The 25,212-nt window shown below is 35.9% G+C and overlaps 1 protein-coding gene across 5 annotated transcripts in view; it reads left to right on the forward strand.

Annotated features, from left to right (window-relative positions):
- The window catches only part of DIAPH3 (diaphanous related formin 3), a 548,620-nt gene that overhangs the window by 283,797 nt on the left and 239,611 nt on the right, over positions 1 to 25,212 (forward strand). For all 5 annotated transcript variants that reach the window (XM_029210108.1, XM_029210109.1, XM_029210110.1 and 2 more), the window contains 2 exons: positions 8,594 to 8,833; positions 23,913 to 24,042. In XM_029210108.1, the coding sequence (XP_029065941.1) occupies positions 8,594 to 8,833; positions 23,913 to 24,042 (370 nt within the window). The remainder of the gene's footprint in view (positions 1 to 8,593; positions 8,834 to 23,912; positions 24,043 to 25,212) is intronic.

Raw genomic sequence — 25,212 nt, forward strand, 5'->3', positions numbered from 1 at the left:
CTTAAATATGCATGCACCTAATAAAGAACATTAAAATTCATGAAGCAAAACCTGTAGAAGTAAATGGAGAAATAGATAACTTCACAATCATAATGAGACTTTAATGCCCCCTTTCAGTAAATTCTTGAAAAAGTAGATCAAGAAACAAATCAGTAAATAATTAGAAAATCAAGACAGTTTTATCAACCAGCTTGTTCTAATTGGTATTTATAGAACATTGCCCATATAACTGCAGAATATACATTCGTTTCAAATACACATGGAACATTCACCAAGGTAGACTATATGGGAACATAAAATAAGTCTCAGCAATTTTCAAAAGAGTGAAATCTTGTAGAGTATGTTTTCTATGTAAATTGGAATTAAATTGGACAACAACAATAATAGAACATTTCTCACTGTTTGAAAATTGGATAACATAGTTTTAAATTATTTATGGGTCAAAGAAGAAATAATTTTAAACTTAATGAAAATGAAAGCACTGAAAAAGAAAACTAAATTCTCATATTTCCATCAGGAATCAAAGAACGGAATCTACTACAGAAAATTAGAGACTCATATCATACATAAACATATATACAAAAATTGTCAAAATATTTTTGTATCAAATAGTGCAATGCCTAAAAAGGAGAGTGTGTCATTACCAAGCTGTGCAAGGTTGGTTTAACATTTAAAAATTAATGTAGTTGACCATATTATCAGAAAATAGGGAGAAAAATCATATAATTATCTAGATACAAAATAAAAAGCATTTGACAGAATTGTATCTTGTTTATGATATATGAAAACTCTTAGCAAGTAGAAAAAGAAGGAAAGTTTCTCAACCTGATAAAGGACATCTATAGAAGACATGGAGCTATCCTCATACTTAGTTGGGAAAGATTAAATTCTTTGTCATTTATGATTGGAAACCAGGCAAGGATTTATCACTTTTCTGCATTATAATATATGTTCTAACTTGTGTAATAAAAAAAAATGAGATAAAAGGCCTGTACATTGGAAATGATGTAAGTGAACTTATTATCTATGTAAATACATAAGGAATCTGTAGTAAACTTTGTTAGAAGGTCACAAAATAGTCACTGTACCAAAATCAGTTGTATTTTTCTCTATAAGCAATGATATATCGGAAAGCAAAATAAAAATAGTACTGTTTTCAATAGCATCAAAAAATGCAAAATACTTAAGGATGCATTTCCCTGAACATACGCAAATTTTCTACACTGCAAACTACAAATTATTGGTGAGGGAACTTGAAGAAGTTGTAAATAAATGGTGATACATACCATGCTCCTGGAGTGGAAGACTCAATTTGTTAAGATCTCATTTTTCCCTCAAATGATCTATAGATTCTTAATACACATACGATACACATTCTCAATCAATCCCAGCAGGTCTTATAATAGTAACTGACAAGATATCACAAAAATTCATATGGCATGCAAAGGACCTGGAATGGACAAAATCAATTTTGAAAAACAAACTTGGAGGACCTAGACTACTGATTTGATATCAAGACAGTAAGGTTTTGGTTTAAGGATATATAAGTGTTTTTCTCAAAAGTATAGAAATAGATTTACAAAGATACCATCAATTGATTTTTCAACAAAGACTTTAAGGCTAGTGAGTAGAGAAAGGAACTTCTTTGTACCAAATGATGCTGCGAAACTTGGATATTCTATTGACTAAAATGAATCTCAACTCCTTCATCACACCACGCAGAACAGTTAATGAGGGATGGAATATAGACCTAAATGTGCAAAGATAAAAGCTTCAAGAATAAAGCATAACATTGGCAAAGGGGGCGTAAAGTGTCATAAGCCACTTTGTAAAAAGTTTGACAATTTATTGTAAGGTTAAGTATGCATTTACACTATACTATTTAATGGAAATGAAAAGACTCATACAAGAATATTCATAATCTCCTGTATTAGTTTCCCTGGGCTGCCATAACAAATGTCCACAACGTTAGTGATTTAAAACAACAGTAATTTATTCTGTCATATTTCTGGAGACCAAAAGTCCTACATCAAGCTGTTGGCAGGGTTGGTTCCTTCTGGAGACTCTGAGGAAGAATCTGTTCCATGCCTCTCCCTTAGCATCTGGTAGCTGCTTGTAGCCTTTGGTATTTCTTGACTTTTAGCATCACTCCAGTCTCTGCCTCCATCTTCACAGTCTTCATGTTGCCTCCTCCTGTGTGTGACTTTCTCTCTCCTTTCTTGTAAAATGACATGGCATTAGATTTAGGGATCTCCCTGAATCCTGCATGATCTCACCTGGAAATCTTTAACTTAATTACATCTGTAAAGACCCTATTTCTACATAAGGTCACCTTCACAGATACCTGGTTTAGGACTTATCCTTCCAATGCCTATTCATTCCAACCCACTACACAGTGCCAAACTGGGAAGAAACCAAAAAGTCCATCAACGCTTTGGTTTAGGAAAGAGGCTAAACAAATTTTGGTGTATTCTTGCAATGAAATATTGCTCATTCTTGCAATGAAATATTAATAAAAAGGAACACAGTACTCAATCATACTAACATGTGTGTGAATCTCAAAGTCATTTTATTGAGTGAAAGAAGCCAGACACCAAAAGTGTTTCCTGAAAGTTTCATTTATATAAATTTCAAGAACAGGCAAAACTTAGTTATAGTGATAGCAATCAAAACATTGGTTTCCTATGTTAGGGTGGGGATTGTCTGGAAGCAGACATGAATGAATTTAAGACACCAGAAAGGTTCTGGGTTTTATGCCAGCTTTTTAATTCATCAGATATGAAACTTATGTGTTGAGTGTTTGCTAAGACTGCCAAATTAAATAAGAAGTCTCTCGCTCTCTAACTTTACCACTTTCAGATCCTGAGTATCTGTGGAACTCATTTGGACCTCCTGTGAAATCCTTCGTGGTCCAGAATTGATAAGCATTTGTAGACAAAGAGAAAGCATATCTGATGTCTATAGCTAATTGTCTATTTCTTGACTACCTGGAGGAATATACATTTTATCCTTTTAATTTTTTTTTTCTTTTTGTATAATTCTTGGCTTTACCTTGCTCCTTTGGAAAAATGTAAAAAATGCGACTTTGGGGCTTCGCTGGTGGCGCAGTGGTTGAGAGTCCGCCTGCCGATGCAGGGGACACGGGTTCGTGCCCCTGTCTGGGAGGATCTCATATGCCGCAGAGTGACTGGGCCTGTGAGCCATGGCCGCTGAGCCTGTGCGTCCAGAGCCTGTGCTCTGCAACGGGAGAGGCCACAGCAGTGAGAGGCCTGCGTACCGCAAAAAAAAAAAAAAAAAAATGCGACTTTGCCACAGCAAAGTACAAAAAATGTACTTTGCTGTTTTGTAGTTTTAAAAAAAACAATTTTAGCTTATGAGTTTTATTATCATAAGAGCACATTTATTTTAAAAATACTCTTGATATTCTAAGCACTACCCAGGCATAAGGCATTTGAATAGCTATGTTTTTGATGCCTTTCCCAAAGTGAAATGAACTTTTTTTTCTGAGAATTCTGGAGATTATGAAAATATTGGCCAGCTAACAGTAAAGGGAAGACATTTTTCATATAGTTTAATTAGAAAAATCAAGTTCAAAACTTTTTCCTAAGTGTCTTAAGCCTGTTGTTAGATCACCTTCCTTTCTCAGATGTCACTTTTCTCCCTCAACCCTTTGTCGTTTTCTCTAGTCTTGTCTTTCACAAAGATGCACTCGTTTTTTCACAGTCTCTTTGCTTCTCACACCTCTCTTACGGGGAGTGGGAGAATTAGCAAATATGGAAATAAGAGTGGAGAGTGCAGTGTAATGGGACAACAAAAGTGGATCTGGAAACATACAGGGGTAGTTAGGTATACCAAGAAGAAAGGAAAGAAATATCAAGTAGTAGCAGGCAGAGCTCACAGCAGGGTCAACCTGTCTTCATAGTGATTTATCTGATAACTACCATGGGGAAATTAAAGTCTCTTCCTACTCATAGGAAAACATAGTAGAAGTATTGATAGTTTGAGTATCAGGTGGCTTTTAAGTTGCGGTTATTAATTTCCACATTGTGATTCTCTGAGTGGCATGCACAGTTAGTTGGCAGCAAGTTAGCTCTAGGCTCATGCCCTACTGTCCCTGTGCCCTTGAAGGAGTCATTTAACCTTACAGAAACGCCGTCCCATTATTCCTTATAATTATGTATTTACAACATGTATAACGTAAAGGTTTAGAGTAGTAAATCAATTAAGACTCAAGCTAGTAGCTTTTCAATCAGCAGGTTACTTGTATTAGAAGGAAAGTTGAATGATTAATTAGTCTTAGCACAACTTTAGGGAAGAATAATGAAGATATAGAGGATGTTCTCAAATTTCTTTTGAGGTGCGCCTACACAAGGCTGCAGGCAAGAAGTGGGGGAAAACCCAACAAGTTTTGAATAAGTTGGCTCCTGAAAATCTCATATTTATAAAAGAAACTGAATAAAGAGGATATAGTGTTAAATGTAGTTGGTATAAAAATGTCAGATGGATTCTGTTTTTTCCCCCTGTGAAATAATGGATAAACTTAAAATTATATGAGAAAAAGATAACGATAGTGAGATTATGGAAGAGTACATCTCCCTGAAGACTTTTTCTCCTTTTTGCCCTTTAAGACAGATGGAAAGAATTCAGTGATATAAGGGCAGCAACTACCACTTCTGTGCCTTTCGCAGCACTGATGGGCACCCAGTCAATGCTTGTTGGTTCACAGATTTTCTCAAGGTCTTTTCATCTTACTTTGTACCTGCTCCAACAATGTGTATATTGCCAACAAACAAAATTTTGAAATAAAAATTACCCTTAGTGTTCTGGATATTGTTTGTTGATTTTATCCAGTCACTGTTCTTAAGGTGTTTTCATTCAGGCACATGACATCTGCAGTGGTGTGATGGGGTGGTTGCCGGAGTACTGCTGCCTGCTTTCAAAAAATAGTAATAAAACCAAAATATTTTTACTTTCTTTTTTATGCCTTTAGGTTGGTCTTCAGACTATAACTCATTATTGTCAGATTTTGGTGCTATGTGTTTACATTGCTAGGACTCTGTACTAATAAATGTAAAGGATACCTCTGTAAAAATGAATTCTAATTTCTTCTAACATTCTAATTATTAACTATCTTACAGTTAAACTTTGGCAGTAACCCTTCCTTTCTTCATCTCTTTTTTAATGACTTTCTGTTACCATTGAGAATATTATTTGAGCATCATAGCTCTCCATTTATGCATTCAGTCTAGTCTTTGGCAGACAAGTCAATAGTTCTAGATTCTTGGGCAAGCAAACAGAATGCAAATGTCCAGTGGTTTTTTTTTTTTAAATATTTATTCATTTGGCTGCATCGGGTCTTAGTTGTGGCGCGTGGGCTCCAGAGGCGTGGGCTCCCCAGTGTGGCACGCAGGCTCCACAGTGCACAGGCTTAGTTGCCCTGTGGCACTTGGGATCCCAGTTCCCTGAACAGGGATCAAACCCACGTCCCCTGCATTGGAAGGCCGACTCTTAACCACTAGACCACCAGGGAAGTCCCAGCAAATGTCTAGTGTTGATAGAATATGTGAGGGGGTGAAGAAACATTCTTCAGGATTTAAAAAATATATATATATTTTCCCTTTTTTTACCTTTTTTCTTTGATCCCATCTGAAGAAATAGAATTTGATTTGCCCAGTGAGAAAAATAACTCTGCGATTATCTTCACAGATTACAAGATCTTAGAACATTAGCTTTCATTGACTTTTTTTTGTTGTTGTTGTTTTTAAAATAAAAGGGGCAGCCATTTGGCCTAGGGGATTAGTGTAGGCTAAATGGTAGACCCTGGACAGGATCTAGTTCTGGTGATCTCTCAAATTCCTTTCCAGTGCAGTAATTTTGTTCACTAAAATGCATTTGTTTCTTATCAGCCAAAATACTCACTTTTCAAAATTTGGAAGAAAGAACAATATGAAAAGGACATCTAACTTAAAAAGGTGTTCAAAAATCTGTTTAGGTTACCTTTCCTGACTTGGCTTTGTCAGGGTATTTGATAAACTCATAGCACTTTGTTCTGCATTACATCACAGACTCTATTTTTTCAAGGTACCTGTCCCTAGTGCCAGGTAGACTCATTACTCATACAAATCTAGGTTATATTTTTCTAGGAAAATTAATTACTTTGTACTGGCTACATATGGTTAGCTTGTCAGCAGGAAAGCTTTAACATACTTCGGGGTAGTTTTTTTTTTTTTGCGGTATGCGGGCCTCTCACTGTTGTGGCCTCTCCTGTTGCGGAGCACAGGCTCTGGACGCGCAGGCTCAGCGGCCGTGGCTCACGGGCCTAGCCGCTCCACGGCATGTGGGATCTTCCCAGACCGGGACACGAACCCGGGTCCTCTGCATCGGCAGGCGGACTCTCAACCACTGCGCCACCAGGGAAGCCCCAGGGTAGTTTAATGTAGACATTTAAGTAGTCTTTTTTCTCTTTGCACATGAAGTAGTACATTAATATATGTTAAAATTAATATATTTTGCAATACTAATGTTTTGCATGGGGTACTGGAGAATTCTTCTCTTGTTATTGCAAAGTACCTAATACCTGATTTCATAATCATGAATGAGGGCATAGGCTGAAAGCAGAGATGCTGTGGGCCCATCATACACCTTCTGAATGGCCATAACTGTATGAGCTCATGTGAGTGTTCCCTTATATGTCTTAGTATTCTAAAGGATAAATTAAATGTAACAGAGCATGGTACAGCCTTGGTCCAGTATAATATGAATGTGTACAAATATTACATTTGTAATATTTAAGTAAGGGTACAAGTTCCAGGTAAGTGAGTCCATTTGGGAGCATTTTAAAACAAGTGAAATGACTTTATCAGAAGTAATCACTGCTTACCTCTACTTTGTGTGCTAGACATACAATGTCCAAACAATGATTCATGCCCACTAAGAATTGGTATTCTAATAAGGTCTCACTTTGTCTTTCATAAATTTTTATATTACTAAAATATATTTTATAAAACCATTGTTAGTAATGTTTCTTTGTACTTTAAAAAATGTCATTTTTGAGCTTATAGTTTCTTTACGCTGTTCTAGGAGAAAAAATTTTATTTTCTCTAGATGGGATTTTGAAGATGTTTCTTGAATTCAAGGAATTTTAAGACATTCCTTAGAATACTTTGTAGAGGAGACTTCTTACTAATTATATTAGTTGAGCTCTTGGAGTCTTGGTTGCATACACATAAGCATTTAACACGTCAAGTTGCTGGGGAGAATGCTGTATGTAAATTAGATATATTATTTGCTGAGAAACTATTTAGTGACTGTAAGAACTTGGTTCCTCTGAAGATATTCTCTCAGAGGTATCTACTGAGAGCTCTTTATTGCTCCGATTTTGTTAGATGAGTAAACTGGGTTATGTTGTTAAGTCATTAAAGCAGTGCCTGTAGTATCCTATTGGAATCTAATAAGTTCAGGCTTTTGTATGGTACGGTTTATTTTAAATAACAATCGTTATATTATGAGCAGTTAGTTTTTAACAGAAATCCTATAAGCTTCATCTGGCATTGTTTTTTAGCTTTTCCTTGAGGGTCAGTGATTAACAGAACTATTCCCTATTTTGATCCTATCATGTTCTGTCACTGTTTTTTTTTTTTCTGACCTTGCCTCAAAGTGCTTTTGATGTTTATAATCGTTGTTGAAGTTCACCTGTTTTACCACTGCTGCCCCATCAATCTAAGTCTCAAATTCCTAACATGTTTGGTCAAGGAATTCACATGTAACTTAAATGTGGTATGTCTCCAGCCTTCAGGCTCTACCCCCTCACGTGTGTTGCTAGCACATGGTTCTGGGGTAAATTTAAGGCAAGAAGTTGCTGACCCTCTAGCCCTTTTGTTCTTTCAACATTTTCAACCACCTTTATACCCAGTAAGGAAACGCAGAGTCCCAAACGGGGCTAACCTGGCACGTGGTAGACCTGTGGCTTTGCACGGCTTCTGTCTCCTGCTCTGCTCATGTTTTCTAACTCTGACTCTGCTAATTTAGCATGTGTCAGGAGTCATTCTGCTGTCCTGTGTTTCTGAAGAAAGTCAATTTAGTACAGATTGGGACCTATTTACTCTCCTTCAATCTAACACATACTGTTAGTCAGCAGGGCTCCTGTGGACATCAATTGCTATTTGAGGAAACAAACCCTCTTTAGACCTTTCTGAATATGTTTTAAACATGACCCAGCATATTTCAGTATTGAACAAAAATTAAAGCAGTGCTATGAATGCTTTGTAATTTGTTGCCTCTGTATCCTGTTACCTTTTAAAAATTCAGTTTTTTAAAAAAAAAGATATATGTACTTTATTTCTTAAACTTTGTCATTTAAGTAAAGCTCTCTTTTCATCGAGCATCTAAATTTTTAATGTTTTCTTTGAGTGATGACTCAGGATTCCTCACAAAAACACGCAGGGCTTTTCTCTCTTCCTGCTATCAGTTTCAGGGGACATATTGCTTTTTCCATACTGTCATACCAATAAATCATCCCAGATTACTTGCAGCCGCACAGTTCTAAAGTGTACCATGCATTTTAAAGGAAATCTGCTATTTTCTTTTCAATCAGATGAGCAATGTGAAGAGACTACGGCCACGGCTCAGTGCTATTCTCTTTAAGCTTCAGTTTGAAGAGCAGGTGAACAACATCAAACCTGACATCATGGCTGTCAGTACTGCCTGCGAAGAGATAAAGAAGAGCAGGAGCTTTAGCAAGTTGCTGGAACTTGTGTTGCTAATGGGAAACTACATGAACGCTGGCTCCCGGAATGCTCAAACCTTCGGATTTAACCTTAGCTCTCTCTGTAAAGTGAGTTTGTTTTTTCAGAACATATAATTTGCCTGAACACTTATTCTTAAATGTCAGCCCTGATTACATTACTTATTTTTTATTTTGATGTGCTCATTGTCAAGAACTTAAACTGAACCATCAACCCAAACCCAGAGTGAACTGAGCTCAACTCAGCCTCTGAAGTAAATCCAAATGTTAATTTTCTCTGATCTGCAAATTCAACTGAAGAATTTTGTTTAACTGCAAAATTATGTTGTAAACCTGTGCTTTCTCGAACTGATGAAATGGAACATCAAAATATTATTTAAACCTAATATTCATTCAATATAAATACGTGCATATGACAGTATATATATTGAGCATTGCTTGGAATTGCCACTAAAATCTTTACCTTTAACTATTTAAATATTTCTTTGCATTTTTCTTTTTTGAAAGCTGACTAAAGGGAGAGAAAAGTGAGACTGCTTTATATAAAGGGGAAATCATTATATTAGGAATAGACATAACTCAGATGTTATTAGTTTGAAATGTTTCTATCTAAATATAATTTTAGAGGAGATGAAAATTGAGTAAGTTTAGAGATTTTTTTTCTTCCAGGTTCTTCCATAGTTTAAATTTTCTTACAGCAAATGTATTCAGTGTTGTATATAACAGAGCTCTCTGTCTTAAGAAGTGGGCCATAGTAACGGTGCTTTATTGATCAGCTTACAACAAATTCTTCTCAGTTACACATCACAAGAAAAGCTTTCTCTTGTTCTTGACCTCGTAACATCTACGCTCCCTGATTAAGGAATTTGATTATTGCGATTACCGGTTAGATTGGAAGGTGAGAAACAAGTTCAGCTTTAGCTATGGGTTTACTGAATAGTTGATCTCTTCATGCTTTCATGGCTTTTCTTACACAATTTCCCTGGCTTATGCTTTCTGTTGGTATCGGTGACTTGTGAGCTTTTCCCCTCTCCCATCTCCATCTTTTTATTTTCCTCTCCTTGCTTTTCTTAGCCTGCTGTGTTCAGTTAAGATTCCTAGCAAGTATTACGATGTGATTCATAAGACTGCACATTTATAGAATGCTTACTTATCCCATGCCAAATGCTTGACCTGATCATCTCATTTAATGTATGTGATTAATATTTACCTGGGATAATGGGACTCATATTTTTCACATGTAAGCCATTAATTATGCTTAGATATTTTAATGGCACTCTATACTAAAGTTATGGCAGCAGAGTTAAGAGAGAGTGGCTAGCTTGGCTAAGGAAGGGCAGTTTCACACTCAGAGAGGATCAGGAATTTGAGCTGGATCTGGAAGGATGAGTGGATGTTCCCTGAGAGGAAAGGGCATTCTAAGCAAGCGTCAACAGTTCACATTAAGGGTTATATCATGGCACAGTTGGAGCCTGGATGGAAGAGGAGTGGAGAAAATGGAAATGTGATAGTAAATGGGTCTAGATGGTGAAGAGCTTCAAATGTCACACCTTATACTGAAGGTTTTATGGAGACATGTTACTTCTGTAAGTCAAGTGATATTATCATCTGTCTTCCAGGAAGATAATTCTAACAGCAGTATGGAAGAAAGGTAAGCTGGACTTCCCAGTACTGTCACCATTAGCCATACATATTTAAATTTAAATCAATTACTATTTAAATAAAATTAAAAATTTAATTCCTCACACTTACCATGTTTCAAGTGAGTCAGTGTCCATACATGCTGGCAGCAAATATGGCACATTTCCATCATTGCTGGAAGTTCTATTGGACAGCGCTGGGTTGGGGGTGGGGGGTATAGTGGGGATAGACTCGGTGATGGGCTGACCTGTGTCATGTGACCTGGGAAGATGCCAGAGGAAATGGAGCTGTGAAGATAGATGGGAATGGTGAAGGAAAAAGGGAGGGGTCAAAGATAACTCCTTGCTACTGACATGTTTGAAGTAGTTGCTCAAAAGAGAAAAGAGTTCAGGCTGATTTTGGTGTGTCCTTCTCCTAGCTTACCTCAGTGTCTTAGAAGGCATCTGACCGAAGCTGCCTTATTCAAATGTTTTACCAAATATTTGAGTGTCCACTATGAAACTGTCACTGTGCTTTGAGATGTTGGAGGTCTGAGCTAAGGTAGTGGTAAAGGCGTAGAAGGGGAAAGGGGATGGAGGGAAGTGTACACATTTAAGGAACATCTAGTTATTGTCAGGGCATGGTGATTATTAACTTGGAGACTGAAGGATAAGGAGGCAAGTAAGACTGCCAGGTTCAGGCTTTTTCTGAGAAGGGAAGCAAAGGAAGAAAAACAGGATGAGGAGCGAGGTGGGGGAGAAGTTAATTCCACACGTACAGACCTACTGGAGTTTGTTTCATAGTGCCAAGTGTCTGTTCCTCTTTAGATTTTGCATCTCAGAACTACAGCCAACTCACAAGAAGTTGACCACATACCCTCCCTTATTTCTGCCTTGAAAGAGAAGTGTAGACAAGAGATTAGGTCTGATTAATGAGGTGGAATTCCCTAATACAGTACTTGGTACATAGTAAATACTGAACAAATGGCTGTTGAATGGATAACAGTGCAGTGGACACAATGCAGTACATACAGTGTTGTGTAGAGACAATGTTATTATGTAGCTGAAAATAGAAATCCTCTCATGTTTATATACAGTCACTGATGCATAGTGATTTAAAACCTCTTACAAATACAATGCATGCTGCTACGATTTTACTATAGTCATGCTGCAAACCAGTTAATCTGTCTCCAGGTAATAGAGTTGACTGTATTTTCAGTCAACGGTACTGGCTATTTTGATCATCCCTATAAGGAGCCTTATGTTGTACAAGAAACAAAATAAATACTACAACTTCATATTTTTTTATTAGCCTACATGTCAAGTAGGCTATATAAGCATATATTGAACAAGATGATATCTCATCATGTTTGTCATCAGAAGTAGCAGCTTGATCGTTGACCATTGTGATTTTCACACCGAGTGTAAAGCATTTGGTTTGATGATAAGCCCCCACACAGGGAATTCCATATTTATTTGACAGTAGAAAGACAGGGTAATATTTTAATCTGTTCGAACATGCTGGGTAATTATATGACATTTACTATTCTATATCCAAAATCTTTACTTGTAAATGCCCTTTATAAATTTAGCTTAAGTATGAACAGTGTGTGAAAATTCATATTAAATTGTTAACTTTGCGTTGTTTAGAAATAAATACATGAGTCATGAATCCTGTATGCATTGTAGTTTGGTTTTAGGGTTTATATTATATCTTTGTATACGTTTGTAATTGAGATGACTAATTACAATAAATGAGTTCAGAGAGAAAAGATTTTACTTTCTTTTACTTAAAGATTCGATAGGGTCTGTGATAAATAAATATAAATGTTAAATATGAGATATAAAGTAACCATAGACTAGAATGTATTAAGATGTAAACATAAATTAAAGTAGACGTATAGGTTTGAGGCTTTCGGATGGAAAAAGTGAAGTGCAAAACATGGTCATGAAACTTTTCATGAGCTAAAAATTGTGGTTTCTCTTATTAGCCAAAGCTGAACTTCACGAGAAATTTTGCGTTTGTGTCATTATAAAGGGAAAATACAGTGTTGAGCAGTGTTCCTTTAAACAGCAAGTGAAAAAGTCCATTTCATGAGGTTCTTTCTTTTAGAACCATCTCCCCTTCTCTCCTCCATCTTCCCCTCCCCTCCCCTCCCCTGACAAATATGTACTCAGAGCCTCTTATGGGGTAACACTCCAAGAGAACCCTCATAGTAAGATACATATGTACTTTTCAGTTACAGTAATGCTATCCCTAGTTTAATCAAAATGGTGTAAGTATTCAATACCTTGCTTTCTGGCGACTTGGCTTTTTAAAAGGATAAACCTCAGACTATATAGAAGAATGGACAGACTGCTTGTCATTCATAAAATCCTCCAAAGATATTACTAAACTTTAGATAAATTTGGATAATAAGCAGTTTGAGATTATATTCTTTTTTCAGGACCTGTATTGGTTAATTTGTATCCTTAGAAATACAAGCAGCAAATAGGTGCTTGCCTGACCAGAATGCCCACCTAGAAAAATTTGTATGTCATTAGTGCTGAAATTAGTAATTGTAGTGAATCTGTGCGTAGAGCCAAGTAGATCAGCATTCTAGCAAAAAATGAGTTGACTCAACCATCAAAGTTCAACACCATATTAAATATATGAGATGATTTTAACTTGTTATTTAAAAAGCAGACATTATTAATCCATGCACAATGACTATAACATGTGTTTGATAATGTTTACTAATGTCTACTGAAATGTTTGATTCCTGAGTAACAAATCATCTCAATCAATACAACTGGATGATGGAGCTGTAAATTGTAGCTCTTTGTTCTGTATAACTAAATAAAGTGACTACCTGTATTGGCATAGTAAATATAAATTTTGAAAGAGTTTACCAATTGTAATAACTTATTTCTATCAGTTTATGCTGTCATTTGGGGGGAAAATTGCAGAAAAATTCACTATTGATTTCCTCTATAAATTTATCCATATCATTACTTTGTAGGAGATTTTCTGTTATCAATAGAATATGCGATTAGTTCCTCTCAAAGGTGAAATCATCAAAGGATACATAGTAATGGGGCTGTTGGTGTTTGGAGTTAGGTGATAAAAGGCAGTGGTGGCAGGTCAGATTGATTTTTGTCTAAGTTATCTTTTCTAGTGCATGAAATTCTTATCTGGTCTGTATATTTCTTTCACGAGCACAGGCTAACCGAAAGTAGAATAACTTCACCAAAGCTGTGATGGGGAAGATTTTTTAGAAAAAATGTTTAGTTTCCTCATTCTTTAATACTGTCACCAACTCTAGTGAGTGATTTCTTAAAGTTGTGAACAGCTCTCCTTGTGGGACATGGATTCTCAACCCACAGTGCCCTTTAAAAAATACCGATGCATCAGCCTCACGTCAGATCAATTACTTCAGCATGTATGCATGTGGATCCTGTTTAGTGGCATTTTTAAAAAGCTCCCCCAGGTGATTTTAATGCACAGACTGAACTGAAAATCACTTTGTCTGTCTTCTGCCCTGCTTACTTATCCCAGAATGAAAACCCCCCAGTTGGTGGCCTGGAACCAACCAACCAACAAACACAAAAGCAAAACCTAACCAACACAAGAACAAAATCAGAAATGAAACAACTCTACTTCCTCACTTAAGGATGAGAGGTGAAAATATTTCCAAAACTGCTGCTTTTCTTTCATGCCACGCTGAACATTATTCTGAAAGGGAAGAAAGGGAGTGAAAGGAGTATGAATCTCAGGCACATGGTGGAACTGAAATCAGTTGATGGTCAGTGTTCTGAGTTATTTTGCAGGACTTGACCTTGGAAAGTAGAGTTTCAGTGATTATGAAAAGCAGGAGGCAAATCCCTCTGCCTGTCACAGACAGTTTCTATTTCATAAGCCTGTCACAGTCACGTGGGTTGCCACTGTGAATCTTTGTGAAATTTTGATTCTTGTATATCACCTTTTCCTTTACTCCATGAAGTTATTTTTAAGAAAGACTTCTCCCAAACAAATCCATTGTTCCATCTGCATTTACTGTTTTATAAGGATTTTAGAGGGCTTTTTATTCTTTATCAGATTGGAAAACCACCCTAGTAAGTTTTGGCACCCTTCGAAAATAAAGCAGTTTTTGGCCAAAGACTTACAGATAACAAATGCCATTCTTATTTTACATCCAGCCAATTAAATCACTGAAAAATACTGACTTCCAAAGCAATGTGAAACTATTTAGAGTCCTTAACCCTCTTTGGCTCATTCGTTAACACATTTAGTCTATAGCATTTTCCAGGAATTATTTAATTAGCTTTACTAAGTAGTGTTTTTGGTAAATTTATTCACATTACCTTTGTTTTTTCAGTTACTATTAAACATTGTAAATTAGAATTATTCCTTTAATCAAATTATAAAAGATAAGTGGCTTTGCTCATGAACAGCAAATGCACTGCTTATGTGCTGTCGTCTCACCACTCTCAAAACCAGCATTGCTAATCTGTCAAACTTCCTTTCCCTGAAGCAGACAGCCTCAGAATCCTCCTTAACACCATGCTTAGAGATAGCTACTACCCATCAGAGGTAGTAATGAATCTTACCAGCCATCTTTGGTTCAATCTAGTCTCATTTTATAAATGAAAATAAAAAATTAAACAAGATACCCCATTCCTGATACTCTAGGAGGCTTTCTTTTATCAAAGGTCTGGATCAGAGACAAAACATGCAACACTATTATCTGTATAGTAATACTTAGCCAATAGTATTTGTGAACATATTTGCTTAGGTAGCAGGGAAGAGTCTGATGATGAAATGAGTGCACACCAAAACCAGACAAAGACATTATAAGAAAGGGAACTTATAGACCAATATCTCTTATGAACATAGATGCAAAAATCCTCAACAAAATATTATAAATCAAAGCCAACAATATGTAAACAAGAATTAGATACCATGACCAAGAGGGTTATATTCCAGGTATGGAAGGCTGGTTTAACATTTGAAAATCAGTTAATGTAATTTATCAAATCAACAGGCTCTAAAGGAGAAAAACCATTTGACCATATCAATATATGCAGAAAAGGCAGCTAATCAAGTACAATACCCATTCATGACAAAAACTTTCAACAAACTAGAAATACAGGGGAATTTCCTTAAGTTGATAAAGAACATCTATAAAAACTACAGAGAGCATCATACTTAATGATAAGAAACTAAATATTTTTCCCCTAAGATCAGGAACAAGGAAACATGTCCCTTCTCACCATTTCTATTCAGCATTGTACTGGAGGTCCTGGCTTAATGCAACAAGACAAGAAAAGGACATAAAAGTATACAGATTGGGAAGGAATAAATAAAATTGTCTTTGCTCATAAGTAAAATGATTGCCTATGTAGAAAATCCCCCAAATTGATCAAAAAAAAGGAAAGAAAGAAAAACACTTTCTGGAACTTAATAAGCAATTAGAACAAAGTTTCTGGATATGAGATTGGCATTAAAATGTTGACTACTTTTTTAATATCAGCAATGAAAAATTAGAATTTGAAAGAAAAAATGGAATATCATTTACTTTAGCACCAAAAATTTTCTACAATATTTGTATGAGGAAGATGACAAAACTTTGATGAAAGAAATAAAAAAAAATCTGATAAAGAAATAGATATCCCATGTTCATGGAAAGGAATATTCAATATTGTTAAGGTGTCAGCTCTTCCCAGCTTGATCCATGTAGTCAATGAAATTCCAATCACAATCTCAGCAAATAATTTTGTGGGTATTGACAGGTTGATTCTAAATTTTATATGGATATGTGAAAGACTCAGAATAGTCAATACAACACTGAAGAAGGAGGAAGAAAAGGAGGAGGAGGAAGGGGAAGGACTGACTTCAAGACTTACTATAAAATTACAGTAATGAAAACTGTGGTATTGGGGGGAAAAAGATAGACAGTCAGTGGAACAGAATAGAGAGCCCAGAAACAGACCCACACAGGTATAGTCAACTGATCCTGGACAAAGCAGCACAGGTAATTCAATGGAAAAGAATCGTTTTTTAAAGAAATGATGCTGGAAAAACTGGACATTTATAAGTTAGCCACTATTTGAATTTAAAAACTTCTGCTCTGTGAAGTGAAAAGACAGTCCATAGAGTGGGATAAAATCTTTGCAAAACACCTATCTGACAAAAGACTTGTATCCAAAATATACAAAGAACTCTAAAACTCAACAATAAGAAAACAACCCAATTTTTTAAAAAAGGCCTGAACAGACATCTTACTGAAGATTTACAAATGACAAATAACTGTATGAAAATATACTCAAAATCATATGTCGTGAGGGAATTGCAAATTAAAAAAATGAGACACCATTACACATCTATTAGAATGGCTAAAATCCAAATCACTGACAGCACCAAATGCTACTGAGGATGTGGCACAACAGGATCACTCATTCACTGATGAAAGGAATGCAAGATAGTACAGCATCTTTAGAAGACTGGCAGTTACAAAGCTAAACATAGATTTAACATAGGATTCAGTAATCACATTCCTGTTTACCCCAAGGAGTAAAAAACCTACATACAAATGTTTATAGCAGTTTTATTCGTGGTTGCCAAAATTTGGAAGCAACTCGAGAAGTCCTTCAATAGCTGAATGGATAAAACCCACTGATATAGTCATACATATAGTCATACAATAAACCAGCGATGGGGAACGACAGGGGGTGGCAGATGAAGCTTCGCTTGCTCGCCTCCCTGCTGCTCACCTCCTGCTGTGCGGCCAGGTTCCTAACAGGCTGTGGACCCATACTGGTCTGTGGCCTGAGCGTTGGGGACCCCTGCAATAGACTATTAAATCAGTCATAAAAAGAAAATCTCTTAAGCCAAGAAAAGACATGGAGAAATGCATAATACTAAGTGAAAGAAGCCAATCTGAAAAGCCTCCATACTCTGATTCCAACTATATAACATTCTGGAAAGGACAAAATTATAGAGATAGTAAAAAATTCAGTGGTTTCTGGAGGTTTGGGGGGAGGGGGAAGAAGGAAGAGATGAATAGGTGGAGGACAGGGGATTTTTCAGGATGTTGAAACTATTCCCTATGACTCAGTCATGGTAGATATGTGACATTATGCATTTGGCAAAACCCATACAACTTTAGAACACAGAGTGAACCCAAAAGTAAACTGAGGTTAATAATTAATAATAATGTATCAATATCATCAATAAAGGTACATAAATTTTAACAAATGTAACACATTAATGCAAAATGTTACTGATAGGGGAATTTGTGTATGTGGAGGGGAGTATATGGGAATCTGTCTTTTCTGCTCTATTTGTCTTAAAGTGAAACTGCTCTAGAATATAAAGTCTGTTAATTAAAAAAATTAAGAAGTATAAAAACCATTTAATTTAAAATTAATGTATTTGAGCCATTTATATTAACTAAAGAACACTGAGCTATTTTAAATCTCTTGTGAAATAAGGGAATAGTGTAAATAATAGAACATTGAACAATATAATAATGCAACAAGATAAAATTTTACTAAAATGCAAAAATGCTTTTCATGCTGAAGTGCTCACTGAAATCCAAGATAAATATGTTTAAAATATAATTCAGAGATAGTGTGTCTATGGAGATATAGTAGAAGTCAGTTTAATTATAGAAGCTGACATTATTTAAAGCATTTTCTTCCTTATTTAATGTTTCAACTCTCATCATTTTAAAATGAAAACTAAGCAATAAATATGTTTTTTAATATGTGAATGCTATAAATTTATCTAATATCTATTTTACCTAATATTAGTTTATCGCTACCTATCTTTAAAATCACTATGAAAGTTTTATTATAGGTGTTAATAGTGACGGCAGTGACATAGATGATGCAAAGCATATTGTTTAATTTATGTTAAGATTTTAAATTTCCATTCATTTTGGAGGGATACACAGTATTTTTAAAAATTTAATCAGCACAGTGATTGATTTTTAAAAATGTATTTTTATATATCAGGAAACAGTTCATTCTATAATTGTAGTTGGTTTCACTAGTGAATTTGAACCTACGCATTGACTTTTTGAGCTTCATATCTGAGCAATTATGATATATTCTTTGGCAGTTCATATTCACACATCCATTTTCATGTGGATACATGTAACTTACACTTAGAGATGTTTCAAACATATACAAAGCACCTTATTCTGCAAGTGATTTAAGATGGAGTATGATGTTAGTAGATATACTTGGTTGGGTCTGTTAAAGATGAAACTTTACAGTTTCATTCAACCATATTTTTATCATATTTTGTGAGCACTGATCTATTAGCAATATGGAAAGACTTTGCATTTGAGGTAAGATTCAGGTAGCATTTTATTAATTGTATAGATAAAACAATAGAAAGAATGCCATGCTTTTAGAACTAGAAGTGACCTCAGGATAGGGGTGTAGAGGCTTTCCAGGCTAGAATTAGCAGGTTATAGGGCTTCAGTATTTTAAATTGCGTTAATGAACGCTATTTTACTGTTTTACTACTATTTTTATCCACTGTGTTTTTGAGAATTTTGTTTCTTTTGATGCATAATAATCTATATTAAATAAAGATTTTGTAGAGGAACTGCATTTTATAGTGGTTAAGAGCTTTGGATTCACACAGAAGTGGGTTCAAATAAGTCTTGGCTCTACTGGATAGTAGCTATGTGATCTGGGGTATGCTACATGATGTTTCACATCTCTTTTGCCCTCTTAATACCAGTTCCTTCCTCATAAGGATGGTGTGCGTTTCAAGCACTTAACAGGTATTGTATTACTTGGCCAATCCCTGTCTCTTAGGAAGTGCCACACAAATAAGAGTGGCTGCTGTTGTCCTCAGCATTCATACTGTTTACAAGGTAGGGTCTTCTAGAATGTTCATGGAGCCATTACAGACCCTCATAATTTTGTCATTTTTCTGGTGTTCAGTAATGTCTACAACATCCAAAGAGTCAATGCTGTCTGGATAACGTAATTGAAGTATAGGAACATGATAATGGGGAACAGCTACTAGTTTGACAATATTCTTAAGATAAAGTTTTATTATTCAGAGTGTAAGGGGTTGTAGTTCTTTGGATTCTGAAAATCACCAAGACGATACTTAGTTTTTATTTCAGGAATTTTCTTTCTTGTGACTAAAACAATGGAATTTTCTTTAAATGTCATCCAAGTTCGTGCTGAATAGCTTAAAAATATTCCCAAACCTTGCATTGTAGCTACAAAGGAGTTCTATCCAGACTGACAACTAGGCCATGATTTATTACAGGATCTGCTTTTAACATTATTTTGTCTGGAATGAACAGAGCGGTTGAAGAAACTCCATCCATCTTTTTGTTTATTTGACATCTATGCCACATTAAATGTTCCTTAAAGAAACAATATATAAACAAGAAATTCTCCTTAACAGTGACGATTACTCAATCAGTAAGATAAATCTCTTGACAGTGATACCAAAGGAATCCTGTCAAGCAATGTCGGTGAAAATTTTAAAAAAGCATATTTTTTAAACTTAAGAATAAATTTTTAAGCCAGATATTTTAGCTTCATTTTCTTTCCAAGAGTTAGCACTACAGAGTATGCTCAAGTTGTTTTTTCTCTTCAACAAAATTAGCACCATCTCTCAAGCTTTCCTTGTTCTAGCTCAATCGCTGATTATGCATGATATGAATAATTAGTAGAAATAGAGTGTGCCCTTTTTGTTGTTAATGTTTATCAAAAGGTGAAAAAATACTGAGCAAGTAAATGAAGACTGTGATAAATATATTTTGCTCTGCTTTCATATATTTTCATGTGCTTTCTGGGAGGGTTTTTTTGTTTGGTTTTTGTTTCGGGTTTTTTTTTTTTTTTTTAAAGTGATTTGGGGGAAGGAAGGAAGGAAGGGAATAGAGTAATTGAGGCAGGAAGAATACCTTCCCGGCACTGTGCAGTTTTTCCTGAGAACGTTAGGAACTGAATGAAGAATCTCTGTCCTGGAATTTAGAGCAACTAGTAGTTTGTAAGTAACCATGCATTGTCAACAAATAGTCACTCTCTGTGTTTCTTAACTTCTTATCTTTTATTAGGTATATTTTCAGATTTATTTATTTGGGAATTTGAGTGTTTTTTTTTTTAAGTCTCCTGGTTGTTAAATATAGATTCTGTTCTGGAGGGATGGGAGACTTCTATTTATTATTCAGTGAGTATATTTTAAATATTAGTCTGTGACCAGCATGTGAGTTGCTAACCAGTTGATGTTTTCAATAGTACAGCCAGGATAGCAACCTCCTCCATAAGTTAGTGTTTAGCTTTATGATTGTCTCTAAATATTTGAATCTGTGTTTGACCTGCATCCTTAACATTTATTAAATTGGTAGATGCTATATAGGTTATAGAATTCTAATTCTGAATTCTTATTGCTCATGAATAAAGATCAAGATTGATCCAGTTGCTTATTGTTGGATCATAGAGATTTCTTGATATATTAATCCTAGCAATTGCTGGCCATTTAGCTATATCACAAATAGCCCTGGAAAGCTCTTTCCAGGTGCTTGTTTTAATCAACATTCCACACAGGACATGTGTCTAGTTTCACATGAATGGAGCATGATAAGAAAGGTGTAAATTGGTGACAGTCAGGAACTGGGAGTCCACCAAAGGAACAGTATTCTCTAGTCATTGCTATAAAGAGGGAGGTGGGGGAACGGAAGAATTAACCATTAGAGTGCTTTAAAAAAAATAGCAAAACTAAAATCAAAGGACAGTTTTTATACTGACTGATGGTTGTACCAGGGAAAACTATTATATTTGTGAAAGTTTGCTACTTTTACCCTAGCCTTATCCATTAAAGATGATAGTATGAATGAAATTGTAGAGTTGAAAGGTAACTTTTATAAATCGGATTAACATTCTCAGTGTATGTGAAAGCTGAAACCAAAAGATTTTAACTGACCCAAGCATGCAAAAATAACTTCTGGACTGAGATTATAACTAGGTTTCGTCATTTTTATTCTAGTATTTTTTAAAAATAGATTTTGCAATGTCTACTAACACAAGCCCACTGTAAAGTATATTTAATATTTTTGGAGTGGAAAGTGAATTTAGAGTTTCCTTTTCCTGTCCAGTTCCATATTCTCACTTTATTTATGTGAATCTGAGGTCCAGTAACTTGCCCAAGGTGACATAGCTAGTTAAAGGCCAGTTTTAGTGTTATGTTTTAGCAGGTCATTCACACGTTAGTGGCAATCAGTCTAGCTAGTGATCAGAGTCAGTTTTTGAGGAATAATTTTTCAGAACACTCAGATGAATGTTGTGATTTATGTTCCTTTTAAGAGGCATCAAATAATGGATTCTGTTCATATCAGTCAGTTTTTAAAGTGCCAGGAACAATTGCTGCTGAATGGTTTGCATGCCGAATAGGCCAGTGCAGCATTTGAACCTGTTATAAGAGTAATCATGTGAAAGCCTGGCTGTCTATAGTAGGGTAGCTCTGTGTTTCCAGGGACAAGATAGTTTGTGCATTAATAAGTCACGTGTGTTAATATTTGTGATGGCACAGAATATCTCCTTCTGCCACAATCGGATAGTAACTCTCATTTGATATTTTTCTGATAGTGATGTAATACTTAGTGACATAGAGTTTGAAAAAAATACATATGGATATATATGTGTATACACTTATTTTAAGGTAGGAAATTGTTGGAAAGGAAGCAATAGGGTTGTGCACAGTTAAGTATACCAAGAATTTCCAACTCTAAATTAAATCCTGGTGTGAAAAGAGCGATTTTTTCTCCCCTTATGTGTGTATCTGATCTGGATGATTACTCATTTGTAGGGAACACTATCAGATTATGTATTTGCCCTGTGTTCACACCCAGCACCCCCTACCCCATCACTCACAGAAGCTAAGCTGACCTCTGTTTGTACCTAGGTTGTAGCCTAGCCTTTCTCCCTTCTGATTCATTCCTCGGCCTTTTCAGATTAGGATTGGTCCATCCTGGCCTTCTCTTCAAGCCTCTGTTCTCCTTTCTTTTATGCTGTGTACTTATTTGTGTTTATTTGGTCAACGTTTTAGCTTTGGAGGCTAAGAGCTCACAAACCGGTACTCCTAGAATAAGTTCTCACTATGTATTCTCTACAGTTTATCACCCTCAAGGGATGGAAAATTGGTTCTCGGGGAGCAAAAATATCTTTCCTATCTGCCTCTGTTTTCATGTGTAAAGCACAGATGTACATGCAGTACATAAACAGATATACAGTATATGTATCATTTTAAAATTTCATAGGTGCAAATGATTCGGAAAAATACGCCTAAAAAAACTTAGCCAGCAATAATGAAATAAAGGTTGAGAACACTGTTCTACACCTATATATATCTATATCCTTTCCCAGCGTCTTCACTTATATGTTATTCAAAAACTTCAAGTTCACTTGTCCCAAACTGAAACAATTCTTTTTTCTCCACCCCACCCAAATCTTTTTCTCATTCTTTCTGTCCCGTTTCAATAGATGTCATCATGTGGGTTTCCATGCCCACCCTGTCCCATGATCTCATGCCTAAGGCATTCATTACCTCATCTCAGGCTGTTTTCTTTCCCTGCCTGGATTATTGCTACAGCTTTAAAAATTATTCTTCCTGCTCTGTTTTTACCCTTGCTCTAATCTTTTATCCACACTGTGCTACAAGGAGCTTTCTAAAATGTACGTCTGATTAGCCCTCATCTAGCTTAAAACATCCCAGTTCTTAGGGACCAGAATCCTATATCCATAGCATGGTCTGCCTTTCTTTTAATTTTCTGGCCTTCTCCTCATATTTCTTTCTACTCTCCCTACTTCCCCCTCCCCGCAACATGTACTTATATTTTGGAGTCACTTGGACTCCTCTAAAGTGCCACTTTCTTCCTCATCTATGGTCTTTTTCAAATGCTGCTCCATCTGCCTCTGATACTGTGCCTTTGAGTTTTTTCCTTCCCTTCCCCAACCCATACAACTTCCTGCCTGCTGGTGTTCAGTTCAGGTGCCCTGTCCTCCTAGGCATACTGTATGATTATTTTTACTATACTCTTTGTCACACAGGGGAAATGCATATTTTCTGGGGTTTCCCCCCCGCCCCCACTAAATGGCTTCTTGAGGAATGACTTATTGGTTGTTGCGTCTCCGACTCCTGCCGTACCCAGTAGGCATTCTATAAATCTGTGCCAAATGAAAAAATGAGCAAGCATGTGGGATTGTTTTAAGTGTTGATATTATATACGTTCCCAGGTTGTCCTGCTTTCCTGGGCATTTCACCATATTTTTTTCCCCCCATGAAACATTGCATACTAGATTGAATTAAGCTTATTCCTTCTTTACAGTAAATATTAATGACTTAGACCAAACAACAGTATATGAAGAGTAGCTTTTCAAGTGTTTAAATAGTGGCTTTTCAAAAATAGCATTAACTAATTTTACAGCTCATTTATTTCTTATCTATAAAAAACAGTATTAACATTATTTAAGTAGAGAGACTATCAACATATTTTTGACTCTCTGTATTTTTTTCTCCCTCTCATTCTGTTTAGCTAAAGGACACAAAATCAGCAGATCAGAAAACAACACTACTACATTTTCTTGTGCAAATATGTGAAGAAAACTACCCTGATATCCTCAATTTTGTGAATGATTTGGAACATTTGGACAAAGCTAGTAAAGGTTTGTGCTTTTACAGAAAAGATTTTCGTGCTCTGGGTCTTCAGTTGGTACAGAAAATAATGTCTTTTATTTGAACATACTTGCCACTTTGTCACTGTGTTTTCATACTGAATATGCCATTTTAAAAATAGAGAGAAAGTTGTAGGACATTTACTTTATCAATTGTCATTATTGGAGCTATGACTTTAATTTTTTGACTGGATAGTGAGGCCCTATATACAAAAACATATCATTTTGCAGTTGTTTTTTTTTTTAACATCTTTACCAGAGTATAATTGCTTTACAATGTCATGTTAGTTGCTGCTGTATAACAAAGTGAATCAGCTATATCTATACATATAACCCCATATCTCCTCCCGCTTGCGTCTCCCTCCCACCCTCGCTATCCCACCCCTCTAGGTGGTCACAAAGCACCGAGCTGATCTCCCTGTGCTCTATGGCTGCTTCCCACTAGCTATCTATTTTATATTTGGTGGTGTATATATGTCCATGCCACTCTCTCACTTTGCACCAGCTTACCCTTCCCCCTCCCCATGTCCTCAAGTCCATTCTCTACCTCTGGGTTTTTATTCCTGTCCTGCCCCTAGGTTCTTCATAACCATTTTTTTTTTTTTAGATTCCATATATATGTGTTAGCATATGGTATTTGTTTTTCTCTTTCTGACTTACTTCACTCTGTATGACAGACTCTAGGTCCATCCACCTCACTACAAATAACTCAGTTTTGTTTCTTTTTATGGCTGAGTAATATTCCATTGTGTATATGTACCACATCTTCTTTATCCATTCACCTGTCGATGGACACTTAGGTTGCTTCCATGGCCTGGCTATTGTAAACAGAGCTGCAGTGAACATTGTGGTACATGACTCTTTTTGAATTATGGTTTTCTCAGGGTATATGCCCAGTAGTGGGGTTGCTGGGTCATATGGTAGTTCTAGTTTTAGTTTTTTAAGGAACCTCCATACTGTTCTCCATAGTGGCTGTATCAGTTTACATTCCCACCAACAGTGCAAGAGGGTTCCCTTTTCTCCACATCTTATCCAGCATTTATTGTTTGTAGATTTTCTGATGATGGCCATTCTGACCAGTGTGAGGTGATACCTCATTGTAGTTTTGATTTGCATTTCTCTAATGATTGGCGATGTTGAGCATCCTTTCATGTGTTGTTG

The sequence above is a fragment of the Monodon monoceros genome, unplaced genomic scaffold (assembly GCF_005190385.1).
Source record: "Monodon monoceros isolate NGI ecotype Baffin Bay Population unplaced genomic scaffold, NGI_Narwhal_1 Super_Scaffold_8, whole genome shotgun sequence".
Taxonomy (NCBI): domain Eukaryota; kingdom Metazoa; phylum Chordata; class Mammalia; order Artiodactyla; family Monodontidae; genus Monodon; species Monodon monoceros.